Here is a 15,625-nt window from a genome sequence, read left to right on the forward strand (position 1 = left end):
AGCCTGCACCCCTGAGCCTCTCCCCACGCCCCAACCCCCTGCCCCAGCCCTGATCCCCCTCCTACCCTCCAACCCCCCCGATCCCAGCCCGGAGCACCCTCCTGCACCCCAAACCCCTCATCCCCTGACCCACCCCAGAGCCCGCACCCACAGCTGGAGCCTGCACCCCTTCCCGCACCCCAACCCTCTCATCCCCTGACCCACCCCAGAGCCTGCACCCCCGGCCGGAGCCTGCAAACCCTCGATCCCAGCCCGAGCACCCTCCCTCATCCCCTGACCCACCCCAGAGCCTGCACCCCCGGCCGGAGCCTGCACCCCTTCCCGCACCCCAACTCCCTGTCCCAGCCCTGATCCCCCTCCCGCCCTCCAAACCCCTCGATCCCAGCCCGGAGCACCCTCCTGCACCCCAAACCTCTCATCCCCTGATCCACCCCAGAGCCTGCACCCCCGGCCGGAGCCTGCACCCCTTCCCGCACCCCAACCCCCTGTCCCATCCCTGATCCCCCTCCCGCCCTCCAAACCCCTCGATCCCAGCCCGGAGCACCCTCCTGCACCCCCAACCCCTCATCCCCTGACCCACCCCAGAGCCCGCACCCCCAGCCGGAGCCTGTACCCCTTCCCGCACCCCACTCCCCTGCCCCAGCCCTGATCCCCCTCGCGCCCCCCACACCCCTCGATCCCAGCCCGGAGCACCCTCCTGCACCCCCACCCCCTCCTCCCCTGACCCACCCCCGAGCCCGCACCCCCAGCCGGAGCCTGCACCGCTTCCCGCACCCCAACCCCCTGCCCTGCCCCAGCCCATATCCCCCTCCCGCCCTCCAAACCCCCCCCTCCCCTGCCCGGAGCACCCTCCTGCACCCCAAACCCCTCATCCCCTGACCCACCCCAGCTGGTGCCCTCACTGCACCCCACACCCCTGCCCCCGCCCAGAGCCCCCTCCTGCACCCTGAACTCCTCATTTCTGGCCCCACCCCAGAGCCTGCCCCCCTCCCACACACCAGCCCCGATTCCGTGAGCATTCATGGCCTGACATACAATTTCCATACCCAGATGTGGCCCTCGGGCCAAAAAGTTTGCCCACCCCCGGTCTAGGTTGTATCTGTCCATCTGTCCGTGTTGTGTCTGTGCATCTCTCTGTTTTGTGTCTCAGTGTCTGTACCTCTGTCTACGTTGTGTCTGTCCATCTGTCTCGGGTGTGTCTGTGTGGTAGCTGCCTGTCTATAGTGTCAAGTATCAGTCTATACTGTGTCTATAGTGTGTCTGTCTAGGATGCGTGTTTTTCTCCTTAGTCTGTCCGTCCATCTGTGTAGGCCGCGTCCCGAGGTCTGGCTGGATGGTTTCGGTCCGTCTAACGTGCGTCTGTCCATCATCCGTCTCTCTGGGCTGTTTCTGTCTGGCCGGATTGTCTCTGCCCACGCGTCCCGGTGGTGCCGGTGTGTCTCTATTCCATCGGAGCAGAACGCCGGTCGGTCACGGGCTGGATCTCTCTAGATTTCGGCCCGTCTGTTTTATCTGTCCGCCTGTCCCGACTCTGTCTGTCTGTCACTGGATCAGCCCAGACTGCGCCGGCCCTTTCCCTCTGCGGTGTCCGTCTGCCATCCCTGGGTCGGTCTGTCCATCTCGCGTCCCCCCGTCCGTCTGTGTGAATTCTGCCTTGTCTGTCTGTCCCTGTGTCTGCCAGGCCATCTCTGGACCCTCGCGTCCCCCTGTCCGTCTGTGTGAATTCTGCCTTGTCTGTCTGTACCTGTGTCTGCCCGGCCATCTCTGGACCGTCGCGTCCCCCCGTCCGTCTGTGTGAATTCTGCCTTGTCTGTCTGTCCCTGTGTCTGCCCGGCCATCTCTGGACCGTCGCGTCCCCCCGTCCGTCTGTGTGAATTCTGCCTTGTCTGTCTGTCCCTGTGTCTGCCCGGCCATCTCTGGTCCGTCGCGTCCCCCCGTCCGTCTGTGTGAATTCTGCCTTGTCTGTCTGTCCCTGTGTCTGCCCGGCCATCTCTGGACCGTCGCGTCCCCCTGTCCGTCTGTGTGAATTCTGCCTTGTCTGTCTGTCCCTGTGTCTGCCCGGCCATCTCTGGACCGTCGTGTCCGTCTGTCCAATTCTGCCTTGTCTGTCTGTCCCTGTGTCTGCCCGCCATGCCCCTGCCCCTGTGTGAATTCTGCCTTGTCTGTCTGTCCCTGTGTCTGCCCGGCCATCTCTGGTCCGTCGCGTCCCCCCGTCCGTCTGTGTGAATTCTGCCTTGTCTGTCTGTCCCTGTGTCTGCCCGGCCATCTCTGGACCGTCGTGTCCGTCTGTCCATCTGCCTCTCTCCTGTTTCCCCAACTCCCCCCCTGCCCCTGCCCCTGCCCCGGGCGGTGTCTGTCCCGCTGTCTGTCTCCCCCCTGCCCCTGCCCCTGCCCGGGCGGTGTCTGTCCCGCTGTCTGTCTCCCCCCTGCCCCTGCCCCGGGCGGTGTCTGTCCCGCTGTCTGTCTCCCCTGCCCCTGCCCCTGCCCGGGCGGTGCCTGTCCCGCTGTCTGTCTCCCCCTGCCCCTGCTCCTGCCCCGGGCGGTGTCTGTCCCGCTGTCTGTCTCCCCCCTGCCCCTGCCCCTGCCCCGGGCGGTGTCTGTCCCGCTGTCTGTCTCCCCCCTGCCCCTGCCCCTGCCCGGGCGGTGTCTGTCCCGCTGTCTGTCTCCCCTGCCCCTGCCCCTGCCCGGGCGGTGTCTGTCCCGCTGTCTGTCTCCCCCCTGCCCCTGCCCCTGCCCCGGCCCGGGCGGTGCCTGTCCCGCTGTCTGTCTCCCCCCTGCCCCGGCCCCTGCCAATGCCCGGGCGGTGCCTGTCCCGCTGTCTGTCTCCCCTGCCCCTGCCCCTGCCCCTGCCCCGGGCGGTGCCTGTCCCGCTGTCTGTCTCCCCTGCCCCTGCCCCTGCCCGGCGGTGCCTGTCCCGCTGTCTGTCTCCCCCCGGCCCCTGCCCCTGCCCCTGCCCGGGCGGTGCCTGTGCCGCTGTGTGTCTCCCCCGTGCCCTGCCCCTGCCTCTGCCCGGGCGGTGCCTGTCCCGCGGTCTGTCTCCCCCCTGCCCCTGCCCCTGCCCCTGCCCGGGCGGTGCCTGTCCCGCTGTCTGTCTCCCCCCTGCCCCTGCCCCTGCCCCTGCCCGGGCGGTGCCTGTCCCGCTGCCCCTGCAGCCCCCCAGAGCCAGCCGCCTGCAGGCCCGCGGGAGCCGCAGAGGGACCGGCCGGGGGGCGGGGGGAGCCGGCCCAGGGCCCTCCCCCGCCGAGGGGACCAGCCTCCCCGCCATGGGGAGGGGATACCAGGTATCCCAGACTCCTTTCCCGTTCCTCCGCCCTGACTGACAGCCCGCCCAGCCAGTCGCCACGGAGAGAGCCAGGGGGAAGGACCCGATTTCCCCCCCAGCCCGGGAAGCCCCCCTGCCCCCAGCGCCGGGTCTCTGCGGCTCCATCCCCGCGGCGCAGGTACGGCGGCCCCCGGGCCGGGGGGAGGGGGGAGCCCGGACGCCTGGGTTCTCCCCCCGGCTCTGGGTGGGGGCTGGTGGGTCAGAGCGGGGGGGGGGGGGCTGGGAGCCAGGACTCCTGGGTTCTCTCCCCAGCTCTGGGAGGGGAGTGGGGCTGGTGGGTTAGAGTGGGGGCGGGGCGGGGCTGGGAGCCGGGACTCCTGGGTCCTCTTGCCAGTTCGGGGACGGGAGGGGGCTGGTGGGTTAGAGCAGGGGGCTGGGAGCCGGGACTCCTGGGTTCTCCCCCTGGCTCTGGGAGAGGAGTGGGGGCTGGTGGGTTAGAGTGGGTGGGGGGGGCTGGGAGCCAGGACTCCTGGGTTCTCTTGCCAGTTCGGGGACGGGAGGGGGGGCGGGTGGGTTAGAGCAGGGGGGGCTGGGAGCCAGGCCTCCTGGGTTCTCTTCCCGGCTCTGGGAGGGGGGTGGGGTCTGGTGGGTCAGAGCAGGGGGGGGCTGGGAGACAGGACTACTGGGTTCACTCCCTGGCTCAGGGAGGGGAGAGGGGGCTGGTAGGTGCGAGCAGGGGCGGCTGGGAGACAGGCATCCTGCGTTCTCTTCCCGGCTCTGGGAGGGGGGTGGGGTCTGGTGGGTCAGAGCAGGGGGGGGCTGGGAGTCAGGACTCCTGGGTTCTCTCCCTGGCTCTGGGAGGGGAGTGGGGGCTGGTAGGTGAGAGCAGGGGAGGCTGGGAGCCAGGACTCCTGGGTTCTCTGGGAAGGAAGTGGGGTCTGATGGGTTGGGGGGCTGGAGTCCGGCACTGCCTTCTTTATCTGTACAGCACCCGGGACGCGACGGCTCAGGTCCCAGCACACGCTCCCTAGGCCCTGCCACAGCACCAAGCACAGTCCTGCCCCATTGGCTCACCCGGCTTGTCCCAAATCATGATTTAGTCCCCACTGAACTGGAGAACTGGCTCCGAAGCCACGATATTATTTAACTCACTAACAGGCATTGGGGCTTTTTCTTGGCCTTTGGGGCTCCTGGTTTTCAACCTTTTCTCTGTTTTTACAAGGGCTAGAAACTTTTTTATTTTAATCTTGAATGAAACTGGGAATCTCTCACAGTCCCAGGAATCCGGGAGGTGGGGATAGAACCCAGGAGTCCTGGCTTCCAGTGCCAGTCCCTCCCTGCTCTGACCACAAGACCCCACCCCCTTTTCTCCTGTCTGTCTCATTTCTATGCTCATTGCCATTTGTTCCTCTTTTACAATGCAGGAACGAGCTGGCGTGTTCCTCCTAGAACCCCAAATCATCTTATCTGGCCCAGCTGGTGTTAGCAGTGGGATCAGCTGTACAGCAAGTGACCTCAGCACAGGCCCGGTGGGGACAAGGCCAGTGGCCTGGAGGTTCCCAACAGGCCTACCAGGGAGTCACCATTGGGGATCAAGAGTCGGAGTGGAGAGTCAGCTACCGTCTCCCCGCTGAGCTAAGAAAATGGCCGCCACTCAAGAGGTGCCTCCCCCAGCCCTGGGCCTCCATTTCCTGTATCCGCTGGAGGAGACGATGGCACCACGGGTGAAAATGGAGGAGCCTGAACCATTAGGCCCAGAACCAGGCTGGGAGTGGGAGGCGGCCAGCAAGGCGCCGTGGTTGGTGCAGGCTGGGACCATTGGGGAGCTGCTGAGGTGGGCGGCTCCTCAACAGGCCCGGCCTGAGGAGACACCCCAATGCTGGTGGGGGCAACGGTCACCCCTGGAAGTTCTCCCCCCCTGGGAGAGCCCCACCCTGCCAGACAACAGCGCCCTCTTTGGGCAAGCAACCGACGCCTGCCCATGGCCCCGAGGGGAGCGCTTGGCACGACTCACGCCAACCCTCGGCAGCGAGGCCTTCAACAGCCCACGGGCAGGGGATGCCAAGGATTATGGGAAGGTGAAGGCGGCCATCTTGGGAGCGGAGAGGGCAGCCATCTTGGGAGAGCAGTTAACGCGACTCACGCCAACCCTCAGCAGCGAGGCCTATCGCAGCCTAGAGGCTGGAGATGCCAAGGATTATGGGAAGGCTGCCATTTTGGGAGTGGACAGGGCAGCCATTTTGGGAGTGGACAAGGCAGCCATCTTGGGAGAGCCATTACCGCGACTCACACCAACCCTCAGTAGCGAGGCCTATCGCAGTCTAGAGGGTGGAGATGCTAAGGAATACGGGAAGGCAGCCCTTTTGGGCGTGGATAGGGCGGCCATTTTGGGAATGGACAAAGCAGGCATCTTGGGAGAGCAGTTGATGCGAATCACGCCAACCCTTAGCAGTGAGGCCTATCGCAGCCTAGAGGCCGCAGATGCAAAAGATTATGGGAAGGCTGCCATTTTGGGGGTGGATAGGGCTGCCATTTTAGGAGTGGACAAGATGGCCATGTTGGGAGAGCAGTTGACACGACTCACACCAACCCTCAGCGGTGAGGCCTACCGCAGCCCGGGGACAGGAGATGCCAAGGATTATGGGAAAGCTTCCATTTTGGGGGCAGATAGGGCAGCTATCTTGGGAGTGGACAAGGAGGCCATCTTGGGAATGGACAAGGCGGCCATTTTAGGAGAGCAGTTGACGCATCTCACGCCAACACTCACTGGTGAAGTCTACCGGAGCCTGGAGGCCAGAGATGCCAAGGGTTATGAGAAGGCAGTCATCATGGGAGAGCAGTTGACACAATTCATGCCAGCCCTCAGCAGCGAGGCCTACCGTAGCCTAGAGGCTGGAGATGCCAAGGATTATGGGAAAGCTGCCATTCTGGGGGCAGACAAGGCAGCCATCTTGGGAATGGACAAGGCAGTCATCTTGGGAGTGGACAAAGGGGCCATCTTGGAAGAGCAACAGACACAATTCATGCCAACCCTCAGTGGCGAGGCCTACCGCAGCCTGGAGGCCGGAGACACCAAAGATTATGGCAAAGCAGCCATCTTGGGTGTTGGCAAGGCAGCCATCTTGGGAGTGGGCAAGGCTGCGGCAGAGAGGTGGCGCCAGTGCTTCCGAGGATTCAGCTACCAGGAGGCTGGAGGGCCACGGGAGGCCTGGACCCGGCTCCGGGAGCTCTCCCGCCGCTGGCTGGAGCCCCAGCGTCGCACCAAGGAGCAGATCCTGGAGCTGCTGGTCCTGGAGCAGTTCCTGAGCATCCTGCCGGGGGAGATGCAGAGCTGGGTCTGGGAACGAGGCCCCGAGACCTGCGCCGAGGCCGTGGCCCTGGCCGAGGGCTTCCAGCGGGCTCGGCCGGAGGCAGGGATGTGGGAGCAGCAGGTGCAGGGGCGGGGAGGGCATCTAACCTGTGGCCTGGTTCTTCTCAGGCTGTGATTTGGCACCGTCTGACCACACTGAGCCATCTGGGGCTGTCACAGGCAACAGCCCAGCCTCCTCCTGTCCTCCCCGATGTGCCCAGCCAGGCCCTGGGGGCACCAACCCCCTGGGCATCAGAAACACCTCCCCCCACCCGTGGTGGTTGGCCGTGGCACTTCGTCTTACTGGGTTGACATCTCCATGGTGTAACAAGCCCGGTGCCGCCAGGCAGTGGAGATGGGTGGGGTGGGGGTGGCCCCTGGGGCAGGTGGGACAACAGAAGGGGTGGGAGGTGAGTTGAAAGGGTAGCAGGAGAGGCACCGTTATCACCCCAAGTGTGGAATGTGGGTAGGGACAGCAAAGGTGAAGTCTGATCTCTTCCCTGGAGGTTTGTGGGTAGAAAGAGCGGGAGGTCAGGCCAGGTGCCTCCCCCAGGGCACTGTGGGTAGGGAGAGTGGGAGGTCAGGCCAGTTGCTTCCCCCAGGGCATTGTGCGTAGGGAGAGAGTAGGGTCAGGCCTGGTGCCTCCCCCAGGGCATTGTGGGTAGGGAGAGCGGGAGGTCAGGCCTGGTGCCTCCCCCAGGGCATTGTGGGTAGGGAGAACGGGAGGTCAGGCCAGGTGCTTCCCACAGGGCATTGTGGGTAGGGAGAGAGGAGGGTCAGGCCAGGTGCCTCCCCCAGGGCATTGTGGGTAGGGAGAATGGGAGGTCAGGCCTGGCGCCTCCCCAATGGCGTTGTGGGTAGGGAGAGTGGAGGGTCAGGCCAGGTGCTTCCTGCAGGGCATTGTGGGTAGGGAGAGCGGGAGGTCAGGCCTGGTGCCTCCCCCAGGGCATTGTGGGTAGGGAGAGCGGGAGGTCAGGCCTGGTCCCTCCCCCAGGGCATTGTGGGTAGGGGAATGGCAGAGCCAGGGTATTGTTCTGTGACTCCCATGACCCTTTGCAGCACCACCAGGCAATGAGTGATGGTCCATGGTCCCCATGGCTGTGTAATTCTGTGGAGCGCAGGGGTCTCCGCTTGTCACCCCCACTCCCTGCCCGTTATTCACACCCCTACCCCCACCCCCTGTTTCTACCATGACACCTTCCCTTCCTTCCCAGGTCACTGTGCGGGTGAAGGTTGAAAAACCCAGCATGGAGGAGACACCATGTGCAGGAGCATCATGGGAAACTCCTGCACCCCCACTACCCCGTCCCCAGGAGGGGGCGATACTAAGCCGGCCCGGCCCCGAGCTACCCTGCATCCCCAAGGAGGAGCCCCAACCGCCCCCGGGTATGAAGGGGATGGGGGTGCTGGGGGTAATACCTCCAGGACAAAGCACCACTGGGAGCGGAGGGGTCCCACAGGGGCTGGGGGGCCAGCGGGGCACTGTGAGTATGCAGAGGGTGGTGGGAGACATGGGGGGCATTGGGAGGGCTGGCTGAGGGGGACAGAGCCACATGAAGGGGGTTAGCACCAGCCCCAGGGGACTGTGGGTAGAGAGGGCAGGGGATTGTGGGTAAGGACGGCAGGCGTCTCGGGGCAGGGGATTGTGGGTAAGGACGGCAGGTGTCATGGGGCAGGGGATTGTGGGTAAGGACGGCAGGCGTCTCGGGGCAGGGGATTGTGGGTAAGGACGGCAGGCGTCTCGGGGCAGGGGATTGTGGTTAAGGATGGCAGGTGTCGCAGGGCAGGGGATTGTGGGTAAGGACGGCAGGCGTCTCGGGGCAGGGGATTGTGGGTAAGGACGGCAGGCGTCGTGGGGCAGGGGATTGTGGGTAAGGACGGCAGGCGTCTCGGCGCCGGGGATTGTGGGTAAGGACGGCAGGCGTCTCGGCGCCGGGGAGTGTGGGTAAGGACGGCAGGCGTCTCGGCGCCGGGGAGTGTGGGTAAGGACGGCAGGCGTCTCGGCGCCGGGGAGTGTGGGTAAGGACGGCAGGCGTCTCGGGCGCCGGGAGTGTGGGTGGGACGGCAGGCGTCTCGGCGCCGGGGATTGTGGGTAAGGACGGCAGGCGTCTCGGCGCCGGGGATTGTGGGTAAGGACGGCAGGCGTCTCGGCGCCGGGGATTGTGGGTAAGGACGGCAGGCGTCGCGGGGCAGGGGATTGTGGGTAAGGACGGCAGGCGTCTCGGGGCAGGGGATTGTGGGTAAGGACGGCAGGCGTCTCGGCGCCGGGGATTGTGGGTAAGGACGGCAGGCGTCGCGGGGCAGGGGATTGTGGGTAAGGACGGCAGGCGTCTCGGGGCAGGGGATTGTGGGTAAGGACGGCAGGCGTCTCGGGGCAGGGGATTGTGGGTAAGGACGGCAGGCGTCTCGGGGCAGGGGATTGTGGGTAAGGACGGCAGGCGTCTCGGCGCCGGGGAGTGTGGGTAAGGACGGCAGGCGTCTCGGCGCCGGGGAGTGTGGGTAAGGACGGCAGGCGTCTCGGCGCCGGGGAGTGTGGGACGGCAGGCGTCTCGGCGCCGGGGAGTGTGGGTAAGGACGGCAGGCGTCTCGGCGCCGGGGATTGTGGGTAAGGACGGCAGGCGTCTCGGCGCCGGGGATTGTGGGTAAGGACGGCAGGCGTCTCGGCGCCGGGGATTGTGGGTAAGGACGGCAGGCGTCTCGGCGCCGGCTCTTGTGGGTAAGGACGGCAGGCGTCGCGGGCAGGGGATTGTGGTAAGGACGGCAGGCGTCTCGGGCGGGGATTGTGGGTGGGGACGGCAGGCGTCTCGGGGCCGGGGATTGTGGGTAAGGACGGGAGGCGTCGCGGCGGCGGGGCTTGTGGGTAGGGACGGCAGGCGTCTCGGGGCAGGGATTGTGGGTAAGGACGGCAGGCGTCTCAGGGCAGGGGATTGTGGGTAAGGACGGCAGGCGTCGCTGGGCAGGGGATTGTGGGTAAGGACGGCAGGCGTCTCGGCGCCGGGGATTGTGGGTAAGGACGGCAGGTGTCGCGGGGCAGGGGATTGTGGGTATGGCAAGGAGGTACCGTCTCATTGTCTCGTGTCCCCTCATTCTTGGTCTCTATTCCTCATCCCTCAGCAGGAGCCGTAATGGAGGAGGCGAATCCGCAGCAGGAATGTCCAAAGGAGAGCAAAGTGCCCAGTATCTGCCCCCCAAAATCCGATGGGGACAGGGGCCCTGGGAGTCAGGCTAGGGCTGACGTCCCCCAGCCGCCGAGGGAACTCGCCCTGCATGCCCGTGACCCTGATGCCGTGTCTGGTTCCCACCCAATCCAGGGGCCTCACCTCTGCCCCCAATGTGGCCGGAGCTTCCGCCAGAGTTCTGCCCTCCTGGCTCACCAGCGGACCCACACTGGTGAGAAACCTCACCAGTGCCCGCAGTGCGGGAAGAGCTTCTCCCGGGGCTCCCAGCTCACTCGTCATCTGCGAATCCACGGGGCAGAGAGATCCCACCGCTGCCACCAATGCAGCCGGAGTTTCTACCACAGCTCCGAGCTGGCCAGGCACCGGGCCTCCCACAGCAAGGACCGGCCCTACGGGTGCAGCCAGTGTGGGAAGAAGTTCCGTTGGCGCTCCGACCTGGTGCGCCATCAAATCACCCACACTGGCGAGCGCCCCTACGGCTGCCCAGAGTGTGGCAAGAACTTTGGGCAGAGCTCCCACTTGGTGAGGCACCGCAGGACCCACACAGCCTGAAGGAGGTCATTATGGAGGGCCACCTAGAGCGGCCCATCTAGCTCGGCCTCAGGGGCCATGTCCGCTGGATGACTCCGCACCCAATGACTCCCACATCCAGACCATATCTGGTGGTTTAGCTAGAGCACGTCTCTTAGAGGTCCAGTTTTAGGCTGGATCAGAACCAAGGACCATTGAGCCCAGCCTCCTCTCACTCACGATGGCCAGAACCGAACAGGACATAGGATTGGCCAAGCTGGGCCAAGGGCCATCCAACATTCTCTCTTCTCCAACAATGGCCAGCACCAGAATGGGCGATCGGATTGGCCGACCTGGATCAGAACTTTAATTACCCTGGCACAAGACATAGGAATACGCTAATGAAATTTGTGGATGACACACGAATAGGGAGTGCGCATCATCCATACGGTGGAGGACGAGTTGGAGAGACAGGAGTAATAGAAACAGGATGAAATTTAATAGGACAAAATGCCAGGTCGTAGCCTTAGGAACTAATACTGAGAAAGGCTGCTCTAAATTGGGGGCAAGGGGTCCTCGGTTGGAAATGACATGGGAGGAGAAAGATGTGGGTGTGTTTGTCGATTGCAGGACAACAATGAGCCACCAGTGGGATGCGGCCGGGAAAGAGGCCAAAGCAATCCTAGGATGGGTGAGGTGAGATATTCCCGGCTGAGATCAGGAAATGTTGATCCCACCTCATCTGGAATCCTGTGTCCAGTTCAGGTTCCCCACGTTGAAGCATGAAGGACCAGGTGCAGAGAAGGACACGGCTGTGAGGATCAGGGGACTGGAGAGCCAGGAGCTTGGCTTGTTTAGCCTAAAACGTAGCCTGCGAGGGACACTTACTGCTCATCAGGGGCGGGCGGAGGAGGGAACCACCAGGGAGGCTGAAATAAATGGAATTGAAACAAACGTTTTCCTTCTGACCTTTGCAAAATAAAATGTTTCCAGTTTTCAATTCCATCTTTTTTCTTTCAAAGTTTCCTTCCATTTCTTTGCAGAAACAGAAAGACGTGCTCCAAATTGAATCGAAACATTTTTCTCAAGCCAAAGCATTTCCATTTTTTGACCTGGAAACAACTTTTTTGAATGTTCTGTTTCTGGTTTTTTTTGTTTTTTAAAAAGTAGGAAAAAAGGGCTGAAAACTGATACGTTTTGGGTCCCAGGGATGATTGTTGTGGACTTGTCGATTCACCAAATAATGTTCGGTTCAACCTGAAACCATTTCCCCCCGCACCCTCCGGTTTTTCAGATGGCCGACAAATGAAAAGAATCCGTCCTCTGTCCCGCTCTGCGTGTGAGTTCGGGCTTTCCCAGCTAGAATCAGAACCAAGGTCCAGCTAAGCCCACTCTCCGAAACAGGCCAAATCCACCAGCTTCAGACAAAGGTGTGAGAACCCCGCAGCGCTGGGAAAATTCACCTGCATTTGGTCTCCTCCTCACCTTTCATAGCTAGAGCTTGCCTCAGACCGTGAAGGTTTAATAGCCCTTCCCAAAATGCCTAGTGCTTTGCTGTCCTCATAAAGATCCCAGCCTTCTCCGAGCCTGGCTGGATGCCAGCAGTCTGCTAGACGGACGAACGTTCGATGATCCAATTGCTTTTCTCCTTGTAGGGAGGCTCAAGTCACCCCTGAACCTTCTCTCAGTTAAGCTAAACAGCTCGAGCTCCTGGAGTCTCTGACTGTAAGGCAGGTTTCTAACCCTTCAATCATTCTCTAGCTCTTCTCTGACCTCTCTCCAGTTTATCAACGTCCTTTGTGAATAGTGGGCACCAGAACTGGACACAGGATTCCACCAGTGGCCAAATGCCGAGGGAAGATAACCTCGCTGCTCCTACTCCATCCAGTCTCCGAATATTTGCCGCCGACCCTACAGTAACCCACCGGACTGAGCAGCGTGGTCTCTAAGCACGGGGTGTGTCCCTGGGGTCTAGCGTGGAAAAATAGGGCTGCCTCCACGCTAGGAAAAGAAGTATCTTTAACCTGGGGGCAGCTGCTATGGCACCGCTGCCTAGCCGGGGCCTGGGCACCAGGCCTCGGGTTTCCCTGGACCAGCTCCCGCTCGGAGTCTGCCATGAGTTAGCGCCCACGGTTCGGCTCCCCCGCGGTTAACAGCTCCACCGGGAATCTCTAGCAAAGGCCACTTTTTCCGATGCTGTTTCAGAGCCGTGAACAGGGCCGGTGCTTCCATTTAGGCGACCTAGGTGGTCTCCTAGGGCACCAGGATTTGGGGGGGGGCGGCAATTCGGCGGCGGGGGGGGGTGGGTCCTTCCGCGCTCCGGGTCTTCAGTGGCAATTCTGAGGCGGGTCCTTCACTTGCTCCGGGACCCGCCGCCGAAGTGCCCCGAAGACCGGGAGCGCGGAAGGACCCCCCCCCGCCGCAGAATTGCAGCCAATGACCGGGAGCGCGGAAGGACCCCTGCCAAGGCGCCAAAACCCCTGGCACCGCTCCTGGCCGTGAAGGGGAATCCGCAGCAGGATACGTCCAAGCATCGCATTGGCCCTCCTCACCCCAGCATCGTACGCGGAGCTCGTGTCCGGTCCGTTAGCTCCCGCCCCAATGCTGCTGGGGAGACACCGGCTTTGTTCTCTGGCTCTGCCCTTGGCTCCCTGCATGGCCCACGGCAATGCAGCCTGCTGGGCCTCAGTTTGCCCAGCTGGGAAATGGGGAGATGGATCCTGCTTTCGACAGGAAGCTATTTGGGGCTGTGTCTGGGCCGCGCCCAGTGTGACAGGGCCCCTGATCTCATTGGGGGGGGGGGGGTCTGTGCTGCACTTGGTGCAACAAGGGCATTGATTTTGGTCAGAGGGAGAGATCTTTGCAGCCTCCAGCGTGATGGGGCCTCATCTCGGCTTGGGGCGGGGGTCTGTCAGTGTCCGGCACGACGGGGGCATCGATCTCGGTGGGGGAGGGGAGGAATGCCTGGCCCGACAGGCCCTGATTTTGGTCTGTAGCTGTCAATTTCATACAGATAATAAATAATAGACACCCACATAAACCTTTTCTTCTTGTGTTTCCCAGAACTATGTCGCTGTCACAATCCCACGTACATCAGTCTCCTGTGCCAGGCAGCCAGGCCCAGTGTGACCATGGGAGTCAAAGGGCCCCAGCTGGTGTAAATCGGTGGGAGCACCACGGGCACCTGGCTCTCACCCCTAGACTCCACTCCCCCCCAGCCGAGGAGAGAACCCAGGAGCCCAGCCCCCCTGCTCTAATCCACCAGCCCCCGCTCCCCTCTCAGAGCCGGAGAGAGAACCCAGGAGTCCTGGCTCCCAGCCCCCCCCTGCTCTAACCCACCAGCCCCTCCCTGAGCCAGGGAGAGAACCCAGGAGTCCTGGCTCCCAGCCCCCCTGCTCTAACCCACCAGCCCCCACTCCCCTCCCAGAGCTGGGAGAGAACCCAGGAGTCCGGGCTCGCTGGGCGAGTTCCCCCCCGGACACAAAGGGGTTAAAACCATAGAGCTCAGCAGCGTCCTTCCTTAGGGGGCTGTGACGTCACAATGAAGGGCCCTTCCCCTCCCCCAGCGGGGGAATCTCGACACCCCCCGGCTGCTTTGCGGGGCCGCTCTTAAAGGGCCAGCGCCACCCCCGCCCCGCGGAGCGGTGAGTCCGGGCTGGGGGCTAGGGGGGCTGGCAGATGTTATCCCCCCCCATCAATCCGGAGTCACCCCTGAGTGCAATGGAGCAGGGCTGGGTTCTGCTCTGAGCTCCCCGGGGTCAATCCGGAGTCACTCCTGAGTGCAATGGGGCCTGGGCTGGGTTCTGCTCTCAGCTCCCCGGGGTCAATCCGGAGTCACTCCTGAGTGCAATGGGGCCTGGGCTGGGTTCTGCTCTCAGCTCCACTGGGATCAATCCGGAGTCACCCCTGAGTGCAATGGAGCAGGGCTGGGTTCTGATTTCAGCTTCCCCCGGGTGAATCCGGAGTCACTCCTGAATGCAATGGGGCCTGGGCTGGGTTCTGCTCTCAGTTCCCCAGGGTCAATCCGGAGTCACCCCTGAATGCAATGGGGGCAGGGTGGGGTTCTGCTCTCAGCTTCACTGGGGTCAAACTGGAGTGACCCCTGAATGCAATGGGGGCAGGGCTGGGTTCTGCTCTCAGCTCCACTGGGATCAATCCGGAGTCACCCCTGACAGCAGTGTGGGCAGGGGTGGGTTCTGCTTTCAGCTCTCCTGGGATCAATCTGGAGTCACCCCTGGCTGCAATGGGAGCAGGGCTGGGTTCTGATTTCAGCTTCCCCCGAGTGAATCCGGAGTCGCTCCTTATTACCAAGGGGGCAGGGCTGGATTCTGATCTCTGCTCCCTATGGTCAATCCAGAGTCACTCGCTGACTGCAATGGGAGCAGAGCCAGGTTCTGATTTGAGTTTCCCCTGGGGTCAGTCTGGAGTCACTCTCGATTACGATGAGGGCAGGGCTGGATTCTGATCTCTGCTCCCCTGGGGTCAATCCAGAGTCACTCCTGATTACAATGGCAGCAGGGCTGGATTCTGATCTCCACTTGTTCTAAGTACCACCTTAGACCGTCAGACTAATTAGTTAATGAATGCTACTTAGTGCCTGCACAGACTTCTCCCCACCTGCCTGAGATTGGGGCCCCGTCGCCCGGGTGCTGGCTGAGCCCAGCTGCTCAATGAGGGGCCTTTGATCATTCCAGGCGAAGGGGAGGCGCGTGCTGCCGGTGGACGCGGGCCGCCGGGCCGCCGAATTACAGAGCTGGTCTGGCCTTGCCTAGGGACCTGCTCCTGGGGACCATCTGCTTTGGCCTCCCACCTAACCCAGGCCAGAAGTTCCTGCTGGGTGATTCCTCCATCCAGCCCATATCTCAAGGTTGAGCTAGACCCGAGTTTTCAGGGTCACCCCACCCCGGTGACAGGCCTCTGAGAGATGGAGAATCCATCACGTCCCTGGCTAGGATCTTCCAATGGATTCCCACCATCCTCCTCTGCCCCACTGACTCCAATGGAGCGAGGGTCCATTGACCCCAGCTGGGTTCTGGCCCCACTGACTCCACCATCTCCCCATCTTTCTCTCCAGGCTTCCCCCTCCCCAAGGCCGACGTGAGGTGGATGGAGCGAGGGGAAGAGCCGTGGGGCCCTGATCTCCCCTCCCCCGAGGCTGGGGGGACCCCCAGTGAGACCCACACAGGTGAGGAATGAGGGAGACCCCTAAGGGGCCCTTCCAAACCGTGTCCCCTGACAGTCGCCGTTACAACCTTTAGCACCAGAGCTCCTGGCCCTTTCCCACTCCTCCTGGCCTGGATTGGGGCCCCAGTGTTTTAGAGCAGG

General features: G+C 63.0%; 1 protein-coding gene across 1 annotated transcript in view; it reads left to right on the forward strand.

The window, feature by feature from the left end:
* The first annotated feature begins 3,293 nt into the window (after nucleotides 1-3,293).
* The window catches only part of LOC120404127 (zinc finger protein with KRAB and SCAN domains 7-like), a 28,667-nt gene continuing 16,335 nt past the window's right edge, over nucleotides 3,294-15,625 (forward strand). Inside the window, exons 1-7 of the mRNA XM_039536126.1 lie at nucleotides 3,294-3,440; nucleotides 4,687-6,693; nucleotides 7,826-7,997; nucleotides 9,726-10,336; nucleotides 13,364-13,425; nucleotides 13,916-13,944; nucleotides 15,375-15,485. Coding sequence (XP_039392060.1) covers nucleotides 4,906-6,693; nucleotides 7,826-7,997; nucleotides 9,726-10,336; nucleotides 13,364-13,425; nucleotides 13,916-13,944; nucleotides 15,375-15,485 — 2,773 coding nt within the window. The 5' untranslated portion in view covers nucleotides 3,294-3,440; nucleotides 4,687-4,905. The remainder of the gene's footprint in view (nucleotides 3,441-4,686; nucleotides 6,694-7,825; nucleotides 7,998-9,725; nucleotides 10,337-13,363; nucleotides 13,426-13,915; nucleotides 13,945-15,374; nucleotides 15,486-15,625) is intronic.

This window comes from Mauremys reevesii, linkage group 4, assembly GCF_016161935.1.
Source record: "Mauremys reevesii isolate NIE-2019 linkage group 4, ASM1616193v1, whole genome shotgun sequence".
NCBI lineage: Eukaryota > Metazoa > Chordata > Testudines > Geoemydidae > Mauremys > Mauremys reevesii.